Source organism: Plectrocnemia conspersa, unplaced genomic scaffold (genome assembly GCF_051122295.1).
Source record: "Plectrocnemia conspersa isolate PC_06_02 unplaced genomic scaffold, ASM5112229v1 ptg000013l, whole genome shotgun sequence".
Lineage (NCBI taxonomy): Eukaryota > Metazoa > Arthropoda > Insecta > Trichoptera > Polycentropodidae > Plectrocnemia > Plectrocnemia conspersa.
The window spans coordinates 16842629-16869757 of record NW_028277177.1 but is presented as its reverse complement, the minus strand read 5'-3'; the positions used below and the strand labels follow the sequence as shown (position 1 = coordinate 16869757).

At 30.2% G+C, this 27129-nt stretch overlaps 1 protein-coding gene across 4 annotated transcripts in view; it reads left to right on the top strand.

Annotated features, from left to right (window-relative positions):
• The first annotated feature begins 698 nt into the window (after positions 1-698).
• Cad86C (Cadherin 86C) overlaps positions 699-27129 on the top strand; it is a 66596-nt gene continuing 40165 nt past the window's right edge. For 2 of the 4 annotated variants that reach the window (XR_015812150.1, XM_088203075.1), the window contains exons 1-3: positions 699-783; positions 1006-1217; positions 23719-23901. Coding sequence is in view for 2 of the 4 variants with exons in the window: in XM_088203075.1 (XP_088059201.1) it covers positions 23870-23901 (32 nt within the window). In the remaining 2 variants the exon portion in view is untranslated. The remainder of the gene's footprint in view (positions 784-1005; positions 1218-23718; positions 23902-27129) is intronic. The other 2 variants (XR_015812151.1, XM_088203076.1) reach the window with 1 other exon arrangement.

The following is a 27129-nucleotide window of genomic DNA, read 5'->3' as shown; positions in this document are numbered from 1 at the left end:
TTGAAGAAAGATACAATAGGCGTAAGTTTATATTTTTTGTTTGTTTTTCTTACAATTAGTTATTATCAAATATAGATTTATTAATTTATATAATATATACATAACTTAGACAAGTGCGGGGGAATGCAGGTAAAAATGCTAGTAATTATAAAAAACCTAAACATCAATGCTCACAAAATCGTAAAATCTTAAAATCTATAAATCTACTATTTACGATACACCATTAGAATATTTTTTAATTAAAAATCTTTTATTTAATCACAAAGATTTTATTACTAAATACCTATTTTCATAGAAAAATATGAATAACAATCATTGACTTTTTCATATATAAAAAAGAGATAAACATTTTACTGTTTGTTTTATTGCATTTTCCGATTAATCGGTGTCTTGTTACGTTATATTAAATTCGATCAGATTACGCAGTCGAAGGAGGTAGAGGATGAACCGTGGCGTTAAATAAAATCGACGATCGGTGCAAAACGAATGAAATACCAACACACAAAGAGTAGAGAAATGCATCCGAGATAATACGGTAGCCGACACGCGAGGGTATGTATGTGCCTTTTGTGTCCGTTCACCAGTAAGTCCCATGTCCCATGCGGAGGCTATTCGAAGCTATAACCCTAGAGCACTTACGTACTCCTCGAAGCAGCTTTAGTATTGCCTCATGGAAAGGTAAACGAGTTTCCAAGCTCAGTGTGCCGCAGGACGCCGGTTAGGGTAGACGCGTCGGCAACGAGCCGATCACGCACATACATAATTTATTTTTATACATCGAATGTACGATATATTTTGTATATATTCACAAAATACAGAGCAGTATAAAAAAAGATATAAAAGCTCTGTGATAAACAAGTATTTGCTTATTTTTGCACTTATATACTTTATATATAAGGGATGTGTTTGATAGTGATTGATAAAAATATTCAAATATTTGTAGATCCATTATATTATACAGTACATATCGAATGCAGTGATCATTTTTATTTTTGTTAATTACAGTGCATTTCAATAGTATTAATAAAAAGCATTGACAGTTTAATTTGCTTACTCTCTGAGTTTATCGGAGGTTATGCAACAATTCACGCGTTGAATAGTGTGAAACGTTCCGAATCCAGAGACCGTTTTTCGGCGTTTGCCCGCGGGCGTTGTGTTGAAATAGGCGCCAATCAATCAGGCGTCTTGTATGGCAGCTGAATGTTGTACCACAATAGGTGAGACATTTGTTGCTTCTATTTAATAGTGTGTAATGTAATATGATTTTTACACTTTCGTAATAAGTGTGTGTGTGGTGGCAGTATAATTTTACATTGATATTGAAATGCGATCTTGACGTTTTTGGGCATTTGTGATATTGAGTTTGAAATTTGTGGTTATTGCTACATGTATTGGAATCGACGTTCAGAAATATCGCTTGTGCGTTTTCGATAAACATAAATATTTTACTTTATTATTCATATGTATGATGCACTAAATTTGAGTTGAACTAACGATATTTTATTTTTATTTAATAGCTGTAAAATATATATGGTTTAGTTGAGTTACACAACAACTAATATTTATTATATATAATGCATTGAACTGTGTACTTATAAGTACATAGCTTAAGAACTATTGTCATCTTCTATTTAAAACTTGATATTTTGGTCAAAAATTATAATATCTTCTAAAGTAAGATTCATATGCACTCTCAAATTACACTCGAAAATGGCAAATCTAGAATAAATTAAATGAATTGAAATTTTCTAAGGCAGTCAAATATATAATTTACGGAAAGAATATGTTCATGTTTTAATCATAAATTTATTTTGACAAATACCTTTTTATATTTGCGCGTGCTATTATCAGAAATGTTTATAAGTTTTATAAATCTATATATGAATAAAGAACGGATGTACATATTAATAATAAATTTTATTTTATCGCAAAATATGATAATATTATACCCTTAAATATTGTTTAAAAAATCTAGGCAAACATAAAATGAAAATGTATATTAAAAATTAAATACATAAAATAATCCTAACCTTTTAATTCTGTACTTGAGGTATAAAAATACAGATTAATTTGCAATTTATATAATTCGAAACTAGGTTTATTTAAGTTAATAAGTTATATTCTTGTCATCTTAATATATTAACTTTATTTTTTTATTTCTAGTCTCTAATTTGTATGTGTATACAAAATTATATTTTTATATTAAATTATACATTCATATATGCCTTTTTAGCATATTTAATAATGTTACATTTACATAAACTATTATTTTTCAAATATTACCCACAAAAAATAAAGTAAAATACACAAGGACGGCTAAACCTATTAAGGCTGTAAATAAGTCAGATTGACCTTAGGTGGTATACCCTAAGCAAAAGGTATGGCCTTATTTCGGGGTAGAGATTAAAAAATTATCGCTTCACATTGAGTGATTTATTTTATGTAACAGGTTGCATATAAAATACACATAATGGACCCTTTCATATGATGATATTTTATTAAAAAAAAAATAATATAAATATGAGGGATAATATATCCTTATAATTAATTTTTGTCAGCAATTGTCAAAAGAAAATGGTTCTAATTTAATGGTTAAATTTATCTTCTATGTGTCGAAATATTTTCCCATTAAGAACAGTTTTACCTTAGGAATGAAACAACAAGAATTTTGTTCACTATTAAAATAATAATATTTTGCATTTTTTTCTTAAATTATCAAATCGTCTCCATATGTTTTTTTTTAACTTATCCTTATTTAACTTATCCCGCAATTAAACTCCTGAATATTAATTCAAAAGCTTAATTGCGGGCATTTTTACAATTTTACGAATTTTGAGAGAGCAATGGATGCCCAATTCTATTGTCGTTCAAAACATTTTCGTATTCACATTTGAAACGTACTATTTATGGTATTGTTGCCGTCAATATTTGTCTACAATTTTTGTTGCAGTTTTCCCTAATTTACAGTATTCTTTATAATTTACTCATTGTTTTATCCTATGCTGCTTTAGTTTTTGTTCAATTTAATGTGTAGATTTCGTACGGTATGTACTCGCTTTAATAATATATATATTATTTTAATAAAATATTAATACAATATATATATCTCATTTATGATAAATCTTTATCATAAATGAGATATATTTATATATTGTACAATATTAAGAAACATTGCACGTAATTTTATAAAATAATGATATTAAAGAATTTCTTTTTCTCCGTGAATTTATATTGTTATATCCATAAACTAAAAAATATGTTTCGACTCTTTCAATGTCACTCCAAGCCATATGTGTAAAAAAACATACTCAGATATTAATAGTAGTAATCAAAGTTATATCGTTGTTTACATTATGGTAGGACTCTTAATACGTAACTATCGATCGAGTCGTTTTCCCCAAGACTACGCCAATAAATAGAAATGGTGTTGCAAACTTTTTTATTACTTTTACACGTGCATATACCTACGTTCGATCAAATATCTGAAAATGTATAAAATTATAAGTTTTGCATTATAATTTAGTGTTGTTTTTTATTATTCTCCGGTGCAATCTATTGTTGTTGCGCAACGTTTTCATTGGCGAAAATTATGCAAGTTTTGAAAAATCTCATAGAATTACGATATGATTGCCGTTCGTTCGGACGACGGACGGACTATGATGGCAAACCTTTCATTATATGTTGTGATATGATTACTCTGCGAGGCAGCAGACTTTTACTATCGAAAACTGGCATCGTGCAAATATACTTACTCTCCGAGAGCAAAAACAATGGACGGGCCCATCGTTGGTTTAATAATGTCTAGGAATGCGATCCTAGGAAACTGCTCGCAACTTGACCGTCCTATGTTTATCCATCGAGACATTTCCCAAGTTGAGGCATCGATTACCGAGTCCGTATAATCGTTTGGGAATCGTGAGTCAGCCTTAGGCACTTTCATATTTCCTTCGTTTCCTCGGTCACTCCACATGCTCTCTCTCTCGTCTTCTTGTCTTCATCTAAACCGTATTTTATGTGTGTGGTATACCTATATAGTTGTTACAGTTTTGCAATTTACCACCTTGTGGGTCGCTAACACGACCGTTTCCCGGTTTGCACGAAGTTGCTCTTTAAAGACGCTGCAAGAAAAAAATTGAAAGTGCCACAGTCGAAATGTAATTCCGACGATTTGCAACAGTAGCGGTTTAAGATGATTTCGGTATCACGCATCTAGTTGTAGTGGATATAATAGATCAAAAAACATATTTTAATAAAATTTACAATTTATACAATTCTTTGTGGTTTTGAAAATATACTTATAAGATTTATAAACAGTACGAAATAAACTTTAGAAATTCAGATTATTATAAAATATTATCTTTCAGCCTTTTTTATATAAGTTCTGATTTTTAATTTAATTTAATTGTATTTTTTTTGTACATACATAATTCATTGTTATAATATATGTTTTTGTTTCGTGATATAGCTAATTTTATATTTTAACATCTACTTTTAATATATTAATTAGATTAATATGTACATTTATGCATTATTTTTTTTTAGAATGTAATATATTTTTTTAACAACGTTTTAATTAAATGACACTTTTTAAAACCACGTATCAGCCGTTTAAAATCGACTATAAAAAACTATACGTTCTATGATGAAAATATTAAAATATTTCTAGTCAGCGCATATTCTTACATATAAGTCAGTTTATATTTTTTGCTATGAAAATTATAATCAAGTTTAATACCAGCAGAGTAATACATTATAATCAAGTAGTCGTAAAAATTAAATAAAATAATTTAGTAATTTAATCTATAGATTTTTAAAGCAAACATATTTTGAAAAAATACAAATAAAAAAAAAGGAAAAAAAATAATAATATTACGCACAAATTACGCTTTATTTGAGTTCAATGTGTATTTCGAAACCTAAAATATTTTATCTTTTTATAAAAATTTAATTAATATTTTATAAAATTGTTACAAATCACGAGTTTTCCTAAAAAGTTTCATAATTAATATTTTTAAAAAACGAGAAGGATGTTTATTTATAATAGTTTTTATGATCTATTCTTCAAATGCATTTTACGTATTATTTACTTTTATTCTACGTTACAAATAATATTTTTTAATTTATTTAATATAGACTTTTTGAGTGTCGCTGACTTATCTAAATCTACTTTCATAGTACCTGAGATTTCTTATTTTCATTCAATATTTGCAACGCCACGTACCATATAATAGAATCGATTCCGACATGACCAATCCGCAAACCATTCGGAACTGTCAAACTTTTTGTGTCGAATTCGCCTCGCAATAAAAATACAAAACTCGATATACATAACCGTTCGTTACGTTCCACTTTGTCGGTTTGTATGAACACTCTGAAATACCAAAGACAGTAGTAAATTGCTGCGAAACTAAAATATTATACTTCGATACCGATCTGCTGCGATCACAATAACTAAACGCGAAAGTAACTTATGTGTTTCGATACGGTCATTTTATGTGTGCGGCGTCAAAACGTCTTTGGAATCTATGCAAGTTACTCACCTGGTCCCTTATATTATGGGACTGTGGTGTGCCTTGTAAGAGGCGATTTGTTTACGATTTGCTTATTGTGGGTACAAGAATTACATCTTGACACTGACAACAAATTTAAACGCGTGGGCGTAGATTTACAGCACGATCCGGCGCCAACGATACTCGTGGAATAATCCATAGAAATTCATAAAATTACACGCGAAAGATCAATTGTTCAATATTCGATTGAAATAAAGAGCAAGAATTGCATAAATTTTAATAGTGACAGTTGAACCATTATTTTAAATTATGTTATGTAGCGTAATTCTTGAAAGGCAAATGGTTATTATAATCTGAGAGTATAGCTACAAGGCTTGTTAATATGGAAGACACTTTCAATCATTTCTACTAGGGTATCCATAAATTATAAAGAGAGAATTTGTGAGACTTCAACGACATTGGATTGAATAAGCTCTTTCCCAGATTCACTAAATATATTGAGGTCATTGATGTTAAAAATATACTAAAGTGATGTTCTTAAGGTATATAACATCCAAATATGAAGAGTAAAAATCAATATTTATGTAACATAAATTAAAAGTATAATATTATCTCATTGTAAGAGAGATCGCGCCCTTTGATGTGCAGATTTACCACCTTTGAATTTAATCTGTGACCTAAATATTTCGGCACACTTACAATTGAGAAAGATTTATATCTTCGTGTGTATACTGTATATATTTTTATTTTTTGAGGGTGGCAATCTAAATATAATTATGCTACTTTTTCGTTACTAAACGGGCTGTTAACCTACATTGATACGAAGAACTCATTTTAAAAACTTCGTGCATTCAACGTACAATATGAATGCAAATTTCAGTAGGGATTCAATAATGATACGATTACATAAAAAATGAGCATGTTTTTTACTTTAATTAAATTGGTTTGGGTACTAAATAACATTAAAAAAATATTGTAAATTGTTGAAATTAGGTTATTCATTTTATTTTACCAATATTAATTATTCTATTAGAATTTTTTATTTTCATATTTAAGTCTTAACTAAAAATAAATACTAAATGACAGTTCTGCAAGTAAAATACACCTAACTTTCATATTGAACATTAATATATTTTTATTAAAAACTGAAACTTGATAGCAAATATTATACAATAGTTTAATTGTTTTACTTGTCATAATTTATAGTCAATTATTATATGGTTAATTTTTTATATATTATATGACTGACAAATTAAACTAAAAATACAGTGCTTATTATATCAATAAATTCAAATCCAGGTAAATTTCAATCTAAAACACAGCATTGATCAACATAAAATAATACTAATAAATTTAAAATGAAAGCCTATGTATGTATACATTAATAAATTTCTAATCAATTGATTACTCTGTATATAGTTAATACAAGTATTTCTACAGAGCTTCAAAATATCACATGTTTCTGGAAAAATGCTATCGTTTATGAATAAATTTGTCAAGCTGTTTCTATACAATACTTTTCTCTACTAATCTCGACCTTTATAGCTCCTTATTACTTTTATCGTTACTACTATAAAACCCTTTTTCTGAACTTTCATTGTCACTGATATGCGTCCAATAGGAATCTAAAAATAAGGTGAACATTTGCAAAGAAAAGTTATTTATATAACAATTCCAATTATATAATAACAAAACAACAACAATTCTGCCAGTATAATTTTCATTTTCATTTCACAAAATATCTAAATTATACAATATACATTTCAATTAATCACACGCAATATAACAAGCGTAATCATTGCCATGATCGCTGTAGATACATAATACATAAAAAAATAGCACATGCATATTATAAATGATATATTTGAAAAATTTCACATGACCATAATATCGATTCCCACATACGCTAACGACATATTAAACAGAGTAAAAGTAACACATGAAAAGGTGACTTCTACATATAAATACCTATATAAAATACTATATAACGCTAACGAAAGTAAAAACCGGTGATGCAACACGCTGAGATAAATCAGCAGAGTCGAACCTTTCATTGTCTAAAACCGGATCATTCGAAAAACAAACTCGACTATGTGGACCTTTCACTGGTGCACACACTAACCCGCAAGATATATATATATATATATACATATTTTACTTTATTATACAATTTTGTAAATCTCATGCACACACATGAGAGTTGTCTAAACAAATCGTTAACACGTCTTTCGGGCCTAAGAGTCGATCGTAAATTTTCACGTGTCGAAAGACCGCCGAATTTGAATTGTTAATTTATTTTTCACCCACCGTGTTTATTGTTGTTCGGACTTTTATAAATTTTAGTTATTTATGTTGAAGACTAGTAATAAAATTTTATGTTTATTAGTAGATATTAAAGGTGGGGCAATGTAGTTTTGATATTTAAATCTGCTATATTAAAAATAAAGATATGATTATTATATTTTTGCTCAATCATTGCTACATCCATAATTTTATAATAAATGTATACTCAGATTTGTTTATTCATATAAAAATTATAATAACCTAATCACTTTTAAAAGAAGCTATTTTATCACAATATACATATAAACGATTTTCTATGATCATTTAAAAAAAATACATTTTTTTATAATATTTATAATGGTGCATAAGCTTGTGTATATTATCAGTAGATTAAGATATGCAAAATAAACGGTATGAAAAATTAAAGAAAACTTTAACAGATAAAAGTATAAAACAATTATATTAGTAAATACTTTTTTTAAAATGTGTGATCACTTTAGAAACACCCGACATGTAAATATAGTACATCCGTTGAGTAAATGTGTATGTTTAATAAAAAAAAATGGCAAATAGTACCCGTTGAAAAATCATTTTAGAGATAACCAAACCGACAATAAACCATGGGTGTAAAAGTAATAAAAAAGACAACATAGTTAAAAGTAATTTATTGCATATACACACAGTTTGATAAACTGGTGAACACGTCGATTCTGACACGATATGTTTAGATTGTGTCAAGGTCATCGCGCCTAAATGTATTTACTATTTTTAAATCGTAGATATCTACATACATCTACATATATAAAAATATAAACATCTTTTTATAAAGTACAACAATAATATTCTCACGCACCATAATCGATTAGACAGATTTTAAATAATCTGTTTTTATAAAATTCAACAATAAATATTTTGAATTTTATTAATACTTTTTAAATATAATTGTGTATTCTGAATGAATTAGATTTTCAACAGGTACGATACCCGTTTTTTAATAAATAACCATTACCAATCCAAAGGAAATAATACTACATTAAAATTAAAAATGTTTCATACATCAGTACCCGTTTTAAAATCAATAGAAAGCTAAAATATATATTTATATGCAAGATAAACATCTGACCAAACCGATATAATATATTACATTCACATGAGCATAATGACATCTAATGATGATTGTAAGCTGTAATAATTAATATACATGTCATTGATTTACGCACTTTATCAGTTTGGTGTCCTACTACTTGTGGTTGTCGATTGTGCTAACCCCGTTGTAGCGCATTGGGCTAAGGTATGTTATATTGCAACGGAAAATGCACGATAAATAAATACATATATAATTGTTTACTGTATAATTCTGATATAATCATATGTTATAGTATTTTAAGCTATTTTCATTAAATTATATCTGTAGTTTTATTGCTAGTCTTTTATATATTGTTGAAGAAACAATGGTCATTGATATATAAAAAGTTGTATTTCGAACATAAATCGTGCAGAAAACTTTTGCTAATGGTTGATGATCTATGGTTCTCAACACCCAAGGCTTTGTATGGCAATACCGCTTTGTTCGCGCTTTGTCCACGTTTCCCCATGAGCTAATATCGCTTTTGCAATCATCCGCTGGACAGCCTCCTTGAGCTGACATGCCCCGAGTGTATTCCTAATATCATCGCGAACGACTTCCATTTATATCTAGAACGAGCTGGAACCGTAAGTAGGTGGTTGAAGGAAACATCGGAGCAAACATTGAGACAGCGCTCTTGTATAAGATCAACATTTTCTCACTTTTCAATTACTCTCGTGCAGGAATTCTCCTCGCGGCTACGTCGTTGTGCACACACTGTGTGAACTATTAATAATCCTTTCAATATTTATTTTTAGCCAAAGTCACGTTTGCTCATGTTAAAGAGATAACCAACGCAAATGCTCCAAGCCCTTATTCGATATCCTGTCGAAAAGTCGCACATTTCTCATACAGTTACGTAACATAACTCCGAAGAGGCATGAGAAAATGGTAATTTTCTAAATGTAATGACATGAGCCGCAGCTAGTATCATTTATCATTCAATGACACGTCTCTCGTTAAGCTCGATGTTAAAAATTCGTGATTGTGTGTGTGTGTTGAGGTGTTACATAAACCGCAATAAACATCCGAAGCGAGTTTGATTATAACAACAATCATAACAACGGGAAAGTCTTCAGGTCAATCCGGAAGATTTATGATGGCAGTCTTTGTGTTGCGGTGGACGACGATACATTTCTTTCGGATCGTGACCAATCCTTTATTACGATTCTTCTGCACTAAAATTCACGACTATTATCATAAATTGAACCGTTTGCCATAATAATGTAAGGCGATTGCCATTTTTGTGCAATACGTCATGAGTTACAACTGAGAGTCGGTCTTATCGCATTAACTTTCAAAGCTTGTATTTAATGCGACTGTATTTATTTATATTATTAAACTAGTATCGTTCCCGTTAATATATCAGTGGAGAGAACATAAAAGTAGTGTAAGTTAATTGAAAGCTTTCTATATTTATTTATAATATAACACAATATAATTTATTCATATGAATATATATTTTTTAATATAATCCCTTATATGTTTTTAATGAGCTGCTCAAATATTGTTGCATTTTATAAAAAACACACTAATTAAAATCTCAGCCAGCACGATAAATTAATGGTGTAAAAATCCAAGTTCTGAATTAAATATTATTATAATTATAGATGAACATCGAAGTGATTAAATTAAATATACTAGATCTTTCAAATATGTTAATAGTATTATAAATGCTATCGAACTTATACGTTATTATGTAGATCCACCACCTACTATTTTATCAAAACGTCTATGAACAATTTTTAAAGATAATTTAGATAAATTAAAAATATTTATTAGTTTACTCGTTACAAACTTTGCGCGCTACATATTATCCTGGGTATTTATTATTAGTATTGTTCATATGGCAATATATTATTCATACTATCCATATATCATATAATGTACGTACATGTTTAAAAATATACATTGATAGATAAGAGGCCTTAATCTTTTTGTTAAAACGAAAAATAGCAATTCTGAGCAAAGCTCGAAATTTCAATGGGCAATTAAAGAGAAATTATATAATTGAAGAAACCAAACGTTGATGTCAATAACTAAATATTTTCAAAATCCAGAATCTTTTAGCAGTCAAAAAAATAATTACTTCAAAGTTTAGACTTCATTTTAAAAGCAGAAATATGTAAAATGGGGGAAAAAAATATTCGCAGAGTATTTAATGGCTCGACGAATTCTAATCACATTCGAAACTCCATTAAATCATTAGAATACATTGAAGAAATTGAAAATTTATCATTGGGGCAACAATTAGAGAAATACATTTCTTTCAGGTTTACAGAGAGTAGTGTAAGAAAACCAACATTTTACGAATTAATGGACCAAGAATTCAAAATATTTTAATCGACGGGCAAGAGAACAAATAATTTACAGTGCCTATTTGACGTCTTGTTGCCGATTAAACCAACAACAACACAAAACGAAATGAATTTTTCCACGGCCAAAATTTTTTTAAGAAAAAAAAGAACGAGGATGTTCGATTCTACTATAGATGGCATGTGAATTTTGAAGGGTGCTTTTCAAGAATAATATGTAATCCGAACAGTTCTCGATTACCCATTGTTTTGGATAAGACTCGCATCTTAATAGTTTTATGGTTTTAAATAAATATTTTATTTGATTTATATTTCCATTCGCTTAAATTTCGGCGCAAATATCATTTATGTATTTATTCTTGTTATGTTTACAGTTTCTCTGAACTTATCTGTGAAGATTTGCATAATATTATTAGTCTTTCTCTGTTATTATACCCGATAAAAATTACTTTTATAAGCGATTTAATACCGTAAATAAATTGTACGTTTTTTCATAAATATAATTTTCTTTATGAAAAAATTTCAATATTCTTTTGTTTTGAAAAAAAAATTTTAGTGTCATGTACGTTGTTCGGATTGACTGAATATAAATATTCGGATTGCAATTTAACTAGGTATGTTATAACTATGAAAATTAAATATATACCTAATGTGTGTAAGGATTATAAGAATACATTGATTAATCTAGATAAACAATCATAAAACAATCTTCGTAATGAAATCTTCAAATTTTGAATTCCCGTCGACGGGCTCTAAGGCCGAAAAGTGAGTTTTTTCTTTTATAATACATAAACATTATCGTTGCTTCCGGTTGAATGTACATATATGTATGTACATTAAATTTGACTGAACCATGTACGTTTTAAACGTGAGCATGTAATATATACTTAGTACGTATGAAGATTGAGGTTAATGTCGATCAAACCGTATAAATGCTAATAAAACGTATTTTTTTTTATCGATATTTGGAGACACTATCTTTCACGACGATCGCGTGACAATGATTGTGATGCAGTCGGTTATTTAACTGAAGAAGTTGGGTATAAATTAAAATCATTATTGCAGCAAAAAAAATCCCCTATTTGTTCCGTTCCGCGTGAAGACTCGCAATATACATATGTGTAGTTTCTTAGATGTTATCTAATACAATGCTTCCCAATTACTTTCGTGTCACGGCCCCCTATTTGTAAAAGAATTAATTCCCGGCCCCTAAATTTTTTTTCTAGTTACAGAGCTTATTTGGCAGTAATTATTATAATACACATATTTATAATACGCAATACTCCTGCGCATGCGCTTATATCATCTTCTCTGTGTATATAAATATGTTTTAATATAATGTGTTATTATTTAACAGAGTTAAATATATACATTCCCTAAATATGCAATGTGGAAAAATATTCATAAATGAATATTTGCACTTTCTACTGAATATTTTCGCGGCCCCCAAGGAGCCGCGACCCCCAATCTGGGAAGCACTGATCATTATTTTAATCGTCATTACGCTCTGGCACATAAAATTCGAATTTTTCCGCTTACATCTCATGAATTTTTATTCTTTGTAAATTTCTCACAATTTACTTATATTTTGTGTACCTAATTTCTAAAATATTCATTACTTGATATTCATTAATATAAGTATTTTTGCGCTCTTATGACGCGCTCTTTTTTGACAAGCGCTCTTATGACTGACTGCGCATTTGACGTACGCTATTTTGTTACAGCGCTACTTTTGGCCAGCGCTCTTTTGACGCACGCTAATTTGACCGCGCTCATTTGTGACGGTGCCCGTTTAAACATATGCCAGAATTTATTTATGCATACAAATCTCGATTAACGAAAATTCGACTTTTCATTAACCACTTTTCTTATTTCATTCAGAAAAATATTTTTACTTAACATATAAAATAATAATAAAAAATAATATGAACTATGCATAATATATTTTATGCAATCGTCATTAGTTTATTTAATTTATTTATTTTAAAATTACATTTCATAACTCAGATTAAATAATCTTATAACATAAACCGTTATTACACTCAGCGTAATAATTCTCATGTACATGTTAATAGTTACATCGCGCTACTTGAACGTTAATGTCGCAATTTTCACTTTTTTGCATAAACTTTTTCGACCGTCTTAGATTAACTGTTAACGATCAAAAAATAAACGGTGTATGGACACATTAGCGGTTAATAAAGAATAAGAACCGCAATAGGAATGAGATTGTGGTACTGCCGGTACACAAATCATACGATATTATTTGTCTTACGTACTATAAATAAGTCGAATTAAACGCATTATTTGCAATAGCGAAACCGGTATTTCCTTTCGGAATACTACTACTGGTTAAGTTTTTCACCGTATTGTCGCTATTGTGAAAGGGAGAGGCCGTAGTAAACAAACAAACGACGAAATTGGCTTTTTTGTCGTTCAACTTTTAAACTTTCCGACCATCTGGTTAATAAAAAGTAAAAGTATCGATCGAGCACTGATGGGAAAATAATTTTTAAATCGGTACTTATCGGTCGTTGATCCTTCGTAGCTAATTAGATTATTGGCATTTCAGCAATTTAAACCATTTATTTTTCGATTAGATTATTAGATGATCGATGAACTCAGAGCAATTACATGCTCGATTTATCATTCTAATTTAGTTTAAAAAAATAGAGTATCAAAATGGTTACTTAACATCTTTAATTAACTTTACAACATTGTTCAACACTAATATAATGAAGCATGCTTGCGAATCGTGACGTTGCCGAATAGTCGAGTTAGAAGAACTAATGAAGACGTCAGTTGCGTTCAATAAGTTACGCCTTACATTTCAAACAAGATCTTTGTTAATTGTAGATACTTTATTATACAAATAGGAAATGTAATGTATGTGTATCATCAATCTTAAATTTATAAAAACGTGAAATTATTTAATTAAAATATATACAAAAATATGAGAGACATTATAAAGTTTTGCTCTGCAATTTGACTTAATTTATATTAATTTTTAATTATTTTATTTCTTTTTTTAAATACATACATACATATAAGTATTTTCCTAGTCCATACCAAATCATCATACAAGCGGTTAATCTCTCATAATTTCCAATGTTATATATAAGATGATGATTCGATACACTATCGACGCACGCAATTCGCTATCTTCTCGCACGAATCCAATTTGAGCAGAACAAAGGGGTTCCGATGTGATGTTACATGCTCTTTGGAGAGATCTCGGACTCATCGTGTTAAATAACCACATCATGACGGTGTAATTACGATTTTTTCTCTCGTTTTTTGACAAAACGTGATCAGAGTTCGAACCGAGTTCGGCTATCGTGACGTATGTAATTATCAATATAAACAAGTGGTGTTTTTGTCTAAAGCGAAAAGCAAACGTACTTTTCCTTTGATCTTAGATAACCGATTTCAAGCATTGATAAAAAAAATATGGAAGACACGAAACGAAACCAAGCGTGATTTTTTGTTTGATTGAGTGTTCTTTAAAATATTCTTTATGATAATATCTTTCGTAGCAGATTTCGCCCGCGTTTTGTTTTCAATAACAACACTTGATCGCAGACGATATCTTTTGTCAAATTGCTGTTTTGAATGCTTTGGTTGTGATAATGCAACACACAAGTGGATATGAGAAAAGCATTCATCCTATAAAGCAATGACATTGGGCAACTGATTTCGATTTAAGGCCGCCTCAATCTCATACAGATGCCAGAAGTCTTGATATCCATCCGCGATTCATTGAAATTTTGGTAGATCCAGCTTTCTTAGTGGCATAATAGAAAAAATATTAGTAATGGTTAATTTTTGTTATTTCACTTAGATGACTACTAACTTTTACATTATCCAATAAACTCAGACTTTTACATTCATTTGCGCAAGCTTTGCTTGTTTTTGAAGCTTTCGTTTTATGTACTAAATAAAATAGTTTACCAAGCTAGCCCTTTGAGTACATATTATGTAAAAAAACAACGTCAGAAAATATACATAAAAACAACCCCAAGATCACTTTGCCGTCGTTTCGCTAATTTCATTCCCCCCGTTATTATTAGCCCAGACCGTTCGATAATGTTCTTACCCTCACACTATTGCCATGGCATGAACTGGGTGTTTATTTTTTTGTTTGGGGGGGTGACGCCCTAACACTTTTCTTTCGAGCCCTTCTTTCAATATAAAGTACCGAAGAGATGAAACTTCAAGATAAAAAAACAAATTATTTTATGGTACTGTTTTAACGTTTCAAGATCGATAAAACCAAAATCGGCACTTAATTTTGCGTTGTGTGTCTAAAGACGCTTTGCGTGCCGAGAAGGCCGTGGTGCTAAAATTAAATGCTATGTAATGACCACAGAAATATTTCAATGAAAATTATTCGGCTTTCACCGTCACTTTCCTACAACCTTGACAAACTATTACTTAGCCGAATAAAATCGCTCAAGATCAATCCGTATATTGAATCACAACAATACGTATCGACTATCATTATTTTTAGAATTACTTCTCTGAACTGATCGTTATCACTTTGTAGTGTAACGTGACTCACCTTAGATTCCACTAAAGCAGGGGCGAAAACGTCTAAGAAGTGAAACACGCATCTAGCTCGTTTTTCTTTATGCATAGTACTTACATTGGTATACTTTGGACACAAGTCATCATGATAATAAAGCAAACACTCGCACGTAAATATAAAAAAAAATACAACACCGTTTAAATACACTTAACATCAACTCTGACGGTAGTTTAAAATTCAGTTTTAAAAATTTCACAATGCACAAAAAAGTAGCTTAAAGACTCCAAAAAAATGCGATGTTCATATCGGTGCTCTTGTGAAACGCACGACGCAACGCAGAATGCGAACGATTATATTATATAAATAAAGAGATATAATACGCAATTTTCTTTAATAGACTATCCTTTTAGTTGTTAAACGTTTATAATGATCTGATTCAATTTTTTAAATTACCCCACACTTATGCAATAAATTTACTTTCTTAATCGGTCGACCGGTTTTTGGCCCATGGAACTATTTAATCGTGAGCCAACAATAAATATTGATAAAGAAATGTATTTGCGTTAAACGCTCGATCCGGATGTAGATTGTAATGTAAATAAATAAAAAATGTTATTTTAAGTACTCAAGTTTTATTAATTGCGTTGGAAATACATCTTTTGATTAAATCATACGGCTAGCAATCACACACTCTTCAATAATGCGAAATTAATTACGTACTAATTCTTACATTAAGGTTGAAAGTTTACCAGTGTAACTTAATCGTTTACTTGGAAGATTTAATTTGAATGCAGAGTAGATAGTAAATGCTTATGTAAACACATTTAAGACATTTTATTTCTAATTACGCTGTACAATAAATGCCACAAATATAAGATTAAATGTATAATCTTCGATTTCAATATTGTCATTAGTTTATATGTCGAAAAAAATCAAATCATACTTATTGTACATGATACATAATAAATCAATTTAAATCTAAATTTAATTCTGCCTAGATTATTTTATTACAGTTATAGATTTTTTTTAAACATAAAATTAAATATTTTTTGTTAAAAAAATCGCTACAATTTTTTTTTATCTTTTTTATTTTTTTTTTGTATATTTCATAATTTATACGTACGTTTTGTGTAATACGTACGCATGGATGCAGCTCTAAAAGTCGCAGTTTATAGACTCGGCGCTAGTCTTCAGGACAGGGGCGGCAGGCCAAGGACAAAAGCTTGGTAAATGTCGGCCCGCTAATGTACTGGCCTGATAAAGAGGCATTGCGTGGAAGCCCAACAAGCTAAGGGTTAAAAGACATGTGCATGCTGTCTGTTCTGTCAAAGGCCCAAGATCCACTGTCCTGGGGCGTGATTCAAAACAATTTATATCCCTGGCGTCTGGCAGAAGGACTTTATTAAAACCTCACTGACTCACTGAATATAAGCCACCACTTTTAATATTTCTTAAAAAATCGTAATCACGCTTTATATCGTTCTCGAAAAGCAGTTTTTAAGTGGTTTCTATAAGCGACATTATCTTCTTTATGGTATCAAAATGTCACATTTTTAACAATTTCAGCGATTCAGTTTTCTATATGTAAATAATATAATTATTTCCTTTAAAAAGCGCATTTAATGTGTTTTTCTACTACATTATTAAATAATTTTCTTTCAACTAGAGTAGAAATTCGACAAAAACGTCGGTTAAGACGTTCTTCTTATTTTTGATAAATAAATAATATCACTGCGGGAAACGAACTCGTTACTCTCGTGTGTTAAAAAGTGGCATTATGTCTCTAAATAAGCAATAACTTACCGTTTTAACATCTTCGTACGTCAATTACACAATCACGATCAAATTTCGCGTATTTTCGTTACATTCCCGTAAGAGTAAATTACTAGTCCGTTTAGAACGAATAAACTACCACCGGTCATCAACGCTTCGTGTACTGGGAGCATGCGAGTTAAATTACGTACGGTACTATTCTAGTATATCCCCTTAGATTAGACACACATTGGTAGCGAAGTACAAGAAGAAACGAGACGCGGAAATTGTTCATTTCGACGGGGATTATCCGTGTTTGGATAATAGCAGTAATCACACAGTGTGGGATAGTTATTACGAGATCAATTCGCATTTATTGATCCGTCATCATCATCATCATCACGATGATGATAATCAACTTGATGAGAGCAATATAATTATCATCACCAATAGTGAGATTTAAATTAATCCGCCCAAAGGGAGTACCAGTGAAATTATCACAGTTTATAATCAAATCAATAATAGCATGTATCAAAAATGGTGTAATCTGATCTTGAATTTTTATGTTGGCGTTCGATCGCAACAAATAAACGATCGATCATTAAGCGAAATTATAGCGATCCGTGTGGTGTTGTATTTTTTCTTCAGATAATTCGTTTTACTTTATTTTTATAAGCAAACGGGTTGTTTGGCGATTAACGTCTTGAGAAAATTGCTCTGTGGGTGCAGATGCTTTTTTTACTTTATATGTTGTATTATACTTTACCGTATTCAAGGAAGATCGTGTAGTTTGATAAAAATGGACTTGATTACCTTTTATAACCAGATGACTATATCAATTATTAAAATATATAACTTAAAATTCATCTGGCGTATCGCCACAACATGACCATTATGTCCGTTCCTAATATCGCAATATGGCATCTGTGAGATATATTTGCTCTTTAAAAACTGGTCGAATTGCGTAATGGCGGCTGTGCCGGATTCAATCTACATAGATAGACAGAACGACCGGTCAAAGGTGTGTTAATATTGGTGGTCCATTAAGCATTGGACATTGACGAAAAAGAAACAACAACAACACGGCACCCGTGCAGATAACGTGATGCTATGAGCAATTGCAAAACCGGTCTTGCCACAATAAGCCACCAGAATGGGAGGAACGCTCTGGATCTACAGTGAAAACAAGATGCTGAAGATTTAAAACATGACTTGCTTTGAATTAAACACGACTAGCGTGAAGAATCCCGTCTTTGGCTTTAGTTTAAATAACCACTATACATAAACTGCCAGCGATATTTATTGTTATTAAATTTATCTAGACTGGTAGCATTTGCAACTTGGACGTTTATGATAATGCTAAGAATCTCTTGCTATTTTTAGAAAGTTATGATTGATGATAAATCTGAAATTAATTGTAAAAAGTATTGCCTTTTGTGAATGAAAAGAATGATAAAAGTTTAATGATTATTATTTATTGTTGTAGTGCTCGCTTAACCTTTGAGAGTAATTGCTTTATTTTTGTTATACAATGCGAATAGGTTAATGATCTTAATGACATAATTGTTGTTTTTTAAGAGCGTGGGATGAATCAACCGAGTTCTAAATAACATAATGTTTTCTAAAGAATGAATAGTCTATATTCGGCTAGTACACCTCCACATGTATTGAGAATGTAAGCAAAATACTTGGAGTCATTTAACGTAACAAGGATTGCCGTATTATTATTGTATTAGTGTCGTACCAGCTAAAAAATTAAGGAAGAAAGAAATTGTTGTATTTTATAAAAATAGGCAACACAAACTCTAATCAATTTATTATTTTAATAAAACTATAAAAAGAATTAGTATTTATTGTAATAATCTAAAATAGCAAATTATCAGTCAATTATATAATAAAAAATATTATGGCTTTCCACAGAGTTACGCCATAAAATTTCCTGGCATCGAACGAAATCTCGTTTTTTCAATAATCCAAAGAGGTTTTTATCTTTATAAAAAAATTTAAATTTTTCATAGTTTCAGTTCATCAATAATATAAAGATATCTACAACAATATACTGTCTTATTTTAATCACATTTTATATATTACATAATATTTATAATTTATTAAAATTTCTTGAGAATTCTCGAGAAAATCGAGAAGTAAAAATGAGAATTCTCATATCTCGAGAAAATAAAAACATGGAGAAACTCATTTGCTTGTAAAATTGTTTATATGAATATTTTATATTGCGGTATATTAATAATAAATATTGTTACATTATTGAAAAGTTTTCCGATCCACATATTGTGTGATTTAACTCTTAACTGACGAAAGGAATAAAAATACACTGTCCGAACATGAGGGGCGGCTGAACCTCAATGTCTTATTTATAATTACCATCCTTTTTAATAGAAGTTTGGTAACAAACCCATGTAAAAGTTTTACATTTTTTTTGTATTCTATGGCATTTTTTATTATTTTATAAATAAATCTATTTAAATCTAAAATATAAATAAAATAATTATGAATTTAAGAATTGCCCCATAATATCTTAAATTAAAAATCAGCAAATAATTAATAAAATATGAATAGTTATAAAACATATAGATATATTCGTGTAGCTTTTACACTCGCACTGAGTCATAATTAACTTATGGTTAAGTAAACTGTTATTGTACTTACTTTTATATACATTTGAGTTGAGTTAGGTGAGGTCACTTTTCAACGAATATATATGATTAATAAATTATTTATATATAAACTTATTTTACGGCATTTTTCTTAATCCAAACACTTTTACATTTAATAGTAGAAATAATAAATAATGTAATTTAAAAATCCATACAAAATTAGAAACTATTGAAAATTTAAAGAAAATGTGACTTTCTTGATGAAAAAATGGTTCAAATGCCATTCGTTGTTATTGATGAATTCATTTTAAATTTTGAAGAAAACTTCGTATTGTTAGGCTTTTAACAATCGATATATCAATAATATAAACAATACTAACACAGTGTAAAAAAAACAGTCGCGAGATTTATATTAGGTTGGAATTAAAAAACTCATTTCTAGTGACTTGAAAAATAAATTAATGGGTGCTCAACGTGTATTATACATTAAGTCAATCTAAAAGTCAAATATCGTCTAAGCTTATATCCCTCATTTATTAGAAAGCTTTTCATTAGGTAATTCGGTTAACAAGTAATATTACTATACATACTTTTTGCTTTCATTATATTTATAAAAAATAGCATACACTTCACCTTTCATCTCCATTTATCAATCGTGCGTTAATAACACTTGAACGTTACAAAACGACGTTTAATTATTGCCATTGTTGAATTATCCACCAGTGAAAGTTGCCAGCTCACTCATTATTTATATTTGCGTATATTGTTCTCAGATCGCGATAACAACATAATATTTTTTTGTTACATGTTATTCGTGTACATAGGCCGTTTCGGGTGTGATGCCGTTGCGCAAAGTTACAAAAAATGAAAGCACCACATACACGCTTAAACGTTTTGATCTCGATTGAAGCCGAACGGCCTTGCGCATTTTTTCAAAACGTCATTATGCACGTTCCACTTATTCGTATTATATGTGTGTATGTATTTTTTTTATACCGGACACGTTGACCTTGCCATCCAAATTCTGCTCTTTATACTGAATCTCGACTTCCGGTCATCTAATACAACGTAATTCATAAAACGCGCGCATTTTTCAATAACGAGCCAAGATTGATAACGACAAAAGTTGCTCGGTCGGAACTGAAGCAACAAAGGGATTGCATAACAGCTTTTATACAAATGTAGCAATTATTTACGACGACCTACTACTGCTGCTACGGCTTGCTACTATTCGTAGTAATGCACGATTATTTCACACAGAGTGACTCCGCAAGGTTAGAACCACGATTGCGAAACGGCGCTGAAACAATGTAAACAATGATTTTTAAATGTTCAATTTAGATTAGCATCTGTAGCGCTAAATGCTTTCTCTGAGGGGCACAATTTCGATACTTGACGTGACCCAATAAATTGCTTTTGTTCTAATTGTTGTTAACTTTGAATTAAAAATAGAACACAAATTCCTATGTTGATTTTATAACATTTATAACAAACGTTGATTTGCATTTTATATATATGGAAGAAAATTTAAATTTTCTCAGTATATAATTTCAAGGAAAACTTGTACATTATCTAAAAATATTTTCAAGTCGTAAAACATACACAAAATATTCAAGATACGTGTGATTTAATTGCAAAACATAATAACGATGAATCAATATTAAAACAAGAATTTATTTATCGAATAGTTAGACCAATATAAAGGCATAATCGCGTACGTCAAGTTTTTTTATAAATCGTGGGAAAACCATTCAAAAAATCTAGATCATCATAAATATATTTTGCAATGTTTCTGTATTGGTATTATTATATTTATTTACAAACAACTACTATGTACGATCGGAAGATAAAATACCATTAAACGATTTTTATCTGAAAATTTAAACCTATAATTTTCTTATTTCAAAAAGTATACCTAATCATCATTTTATGTTTTTTATTACATATTTCATTAAAATTTCGATTTGAAAGAATATATATAGTATTTAAATTGAATAGTATACATGTATGTAAAATTAAAAGTATGCAAGTATGTTTGTACACGATTATTTCAAAAACAGATTGTTTTATGAAATTTAACATAATAATTGGAAAAGGTTATGTAGGTATAGACATACACTATGTAGATATGTAAAGCAATTATATATCACTTCCAAATTTTCCAGAATATATTTCAAACTTTAATTTTCAATTTGTAAGAATTATTCAAATCAGATTTAATAAATTCGATTTAAATTATCATTTTTGCTTTAAACTTGAATCGGCTAAATTTCCGGACTTTTCACAAGATTGTTTTATTCTGAACCTTATTACGATAAATCAGTAATTGCTTAACGGTTGAAATCAGTTGCAGTCAGAATGTTTTGTATATTTTACATAATTATTATTGTTATACTTTTTCGCGCAGTACAAAATTTTGGAAAATTGCAGTCATATACTATAATATTTTAAATTATTTATGTCGGGATTGTGATGGCTGGTGGATCACTCATAAAAACGCCGCCGGGGACAAGGTTTACGAAGCACATTTTCTGGGGGCACAGACCCTTGATGACGCGCCATCGCCGCGAGAAAATAGCGCGGATAAACACTCTTCGCGCTGCGCTTTTAATAAATTTTCGTTTATCAGAAAGTAGCAGATTATGAGTAGAATACCTAAAAATTTCGTGCTATACAGCAAAATATAACATTGTAGGTCCTCGTTTCGTTCTTTAATTACATTTTAAATACATTATTTTTTTGCATATTGTTTACTGAAATAAAACTAAGTTGAAAATTATTATCCTTAGTTTCAGTTTTGCTAGTTTCCAAACTATTTTGATCGCGTACTCCTAAGACAGAAAAAATATGGTGCCTACACTGACATTTGTAAAAAAAAATTCCTGAGTATCCGAAAGCATCTCAGCTGTTTTTTTCGTTTATTTTATGTTTACGATCGTGTAATTGTCAATAGGTAGACAGTGTCTCTAAAGTGGGTACGTATACTCCCCTTTAGAGACGACTGCTTTAAAATTTGGCTAGCCCTGATAATGATTTGTTTTATTTAGAGACATCTCTTGTACCTAATTGTAATTATTTAAATACATTTTTATAATAATTTAACTATATTATATGACTAGCTTTTTATATGTACAAAATCAAAAATTAATAAAATATTTAAAAATATAAATCATAAAACCTGAAAAACTACAAGTACAAATCAAATAATACAATATTCATCGTTCAGAAAGTTGAACAATATATTTCAATGGTAATGTTCCGTTTATAATAAATTTAAAAGTCTAGTATATTCAAGTTTACTTTCTAGTTTCTACTAAAGAAAAATGTAATATATTTAATAGTCTGCAAGTTCTTAATTCAAAACTTAACATTGTTAAAGCTAATTAAACTTGTCTCTTTGGATGTGTATCATGTGAAATTAATTTTAATGATATAATCATATAATTATAATATTTAAAAAAATATGTTTTATCATTAAATTACATTTGATCTATTCTTTCATGACACGTTAAAAAACACAAAAAGGTTCACGTCGTTTGTCATCAGGGTTTACATCACCACTCGCTCACGCTTATTGTCCGTTTCGCAGAATGTAAAGGAGCCTCCTTCGATGGCGTGCTCCCCTGCTTCTAACGATCTCTGAGTGGTCACATGCGAAAAAGGGACGTACATTCTCAAACTCATCAACTCCAAGGAATGAAGAAGGATAAGAAGACTCACGTCACCGTCCACTGAGAACAATGTTTAGCAGGAGCTTAAAGAACATCGAGAGGTGAGTCCGATTCGACCATAGCAAATTCAACAACCTTCTAACGCGGCCCGAAACTACCAGGAGCGCATGACATTAGCTCTAGCTCCGTGTCACACAAAGACACGTTTGAAAACTCACGTAACGATTTCGCGAGAAAGTACTCGGAGAGTATGTACGTACATATACCGTACTCTTGCGGTCTCTCCGTCCATTTGTGGCTGTTCACACGTCTTTAATGAACCAACGCCAAAAATGGATGCATAAACCGAATGTAATCCGTTCGCACGGGGTACCCGCTAATGAAAGCGTTGCGCAGATGTTTTGCAGAACAAATGTTGCAACCGACGACAATATTATGACTCACAATCACGTATCTTGTAAAATGCACGGTTGAGCATGACTGGTTGTACGTATTTTTTTCAAATATGAATTATGAGCTAATTGAGATACAAAATCATTGACGTGATGGAATGCAGACAGTTGCACAGAAAGTACGGATACGAGATAGTCATATCTGTAAATTTGAATCCATTTTAAATTTTTTTTAATGTTCTTTGTGGTGCTTAGATTATAGGATAATTTATGATTTACGGCTTAAATTAACTGAGCAATATTAAGGTTACTAGATCATACCAACTAGCATTATAATTCCAATATAGACCCTAATGTTTTTTAAATTTCTATCGTGTCTGGGAAATCGGAATTAGTAATTTGGCGGTCGGAAGATGACTACTAGCATATATACATAGATCCCGCTGCAGTAATTGTTTATAGGAAATTTAAAAAAATATCAGTGGAAAATGTCCCACCGTCACCGTGGTCACCAAAGAATAAATGTTGCCCTCGCCACCGTCACGCCAGCTTAGCTAGAATGACGCCTAGCTTGTTGCCAAATAAATTGACCCCCCACAGTAATTATTACATAATTATGATTCCGACCGATCTTAACAGATATGGATGAATAATTAAAATAAAATCGAGGTGTGAGTTCATAGTGACAAATAATATTAATAAAATAGATGGCACTGATTTACAGACTTTGATTTCAGCCTAGTGTCTCAACACTTACTTAATAATTATGAAACGCACTAGGCTAACGTCTATTATGTTGTAACGGAAAATAAAAATAAATATAGATTAAAGATCCTCCAATTAAAAATTGTAGTTTGGAAACGTAAACTTAAAATCCGGAGTCTTAAACTTACCTTATGATACACTGTAATACATTTTTATAGTTTTTTGCCACAAATAGAGCAATTTATAATTACAATTACTTTATTTTACAATTTATTATGTTTTGAATATTAGATGCTATGATTAAAATGATTTTTAAATTTTATCAACATAATTTTAATGATCGATTATGATTCAATATATAACTATACATTACACATATTGAATTAACTGGTAGCTATAGTTTAGGCTCTTGTTCATAAATACGATTTTTTAAAAAAGAAAATTGGGAAAAACATACTATAAATATAAATGGTTAAAACAAGATTAAACTTCATATCAATTATTTAACAAAAATTTGATTATATAATCCTATTACGTTCTTTTAACACGGTATAGTTTTTTATTGCAGCAACGATTTTATTAAATGTCACTCGTCAGTTGCTTAAATCAACTTTAAAAAAATGTATACATTATTCGAAAAAAACGTATAATATTTATACGTTATCAAAGAATAAAAACAAGGAATGCACATGTCTATAGATTTTCCCTTGTCTACCATCATTTGAATGGTTGATTATTCTCGAATGTGGTAATTTTCCTAGTTTTTTACTGAAATGAAATGATAGTATTTTTCACCCATGATTCTTGTGTGTAGTTTTTAAGTATACAAACAAGTTTTTAAGCATACTCGATGACAAAAAACAGATGCTTGAAAGCAATATGGATACTTGTTTATGAATTTTGTGTTCATGTGTTTGTAATTATATAGATACGTTGCAGAAAAATGCTCGAGGGTATAAATTTTGATTGTAACGCTTATTATAACCGGACAAATTTTCCAAAGGCGAAGCACGTCGACACGTTAATGCTTTCGTCTGCAAAAGGCTCACGATGCTCATTATTCGTGAAAGCGCCCAAGCGGACATCGCAGCAGCGCCATATGGTCGGGATAATTCTTATTATTTATTACGAATCCCGAGTGTCGGCTCTTGACTTTGTCATTATCATGTCCGCTGCAACCATATTACATTCTCGAAATTGCATTCGTTGCTCAATCCTTTGCAAGCATTATCTGCGCACAAGACAGCTGAGTTGCATTCGTCATATACGTCGATTTTGTGAGATAAGATCTCGGACACGAGCGTTAATGAAACTTTACAATATATCCTCTCATACGTGCAGATGTGATGAATCCGATATAGAGTGATACATTTGGTGAAATTGTAAATGCATTAATCGACATTATTGTTTTTTTTACTAATTTACTGCACACCAAAAACATTTCAGATCTCATTAAAGTTACTTGTATTGTACATTTGCTGCCAAACAATTTATATTATCTAAATATTTCATTACATTTAGTAGTAATAAAACGCCAATCTATTATTATATATAATAGAAGGAATAGATTCAAACTCATTATTTATTAATTTTATTCATCCTATTATTACAAATTTATTTCAATACTTGGCTATATGCAATATTTTTAGTCTCTTGTCTTCACGTATTGCAGTAGCACGTAAACGGTCGTCAGCACGTAGTAGTTCAGCTCCACTTAAAAGTTGAAAGTTGAAAATAGCACGTCGTTACTGTTCACCGTTTGGGAAGAATTCTTGTGACAGGCAGACAGGCAGTCAAATGTATTTTCTGTTTTATAATATAGATTATGATTATTGCTAGATTTGTCGCAATTACAACACATATCCTGTTGCATATCTTCTTAATTCGAGTTTAAATTCACCTCTATAATATTATTGCAGCTATAGTAAATCCAGTGAATGACACACCATAGTACGTAAAGATAGAAATATCATTCTAGATTTAGATTGATAAGAGCAGAATTGTGTATCATTTCCGCAAACATATGTTGATAAATGTGCCAAATGTTGACAAATGCCATTAATGAATGATTCAATGGACTCCAAAATGCAAAAATTAACGAACGAGCGATCGTTACGAGCATCTCTATACTAGATTGCTACAATCGCGCTGTTGTCTTTTACTTATATTATTTATTTATTCAAATTAAATTAAGACCATCGTGACTTAACAGGTTACCCCCACCGCGTCACG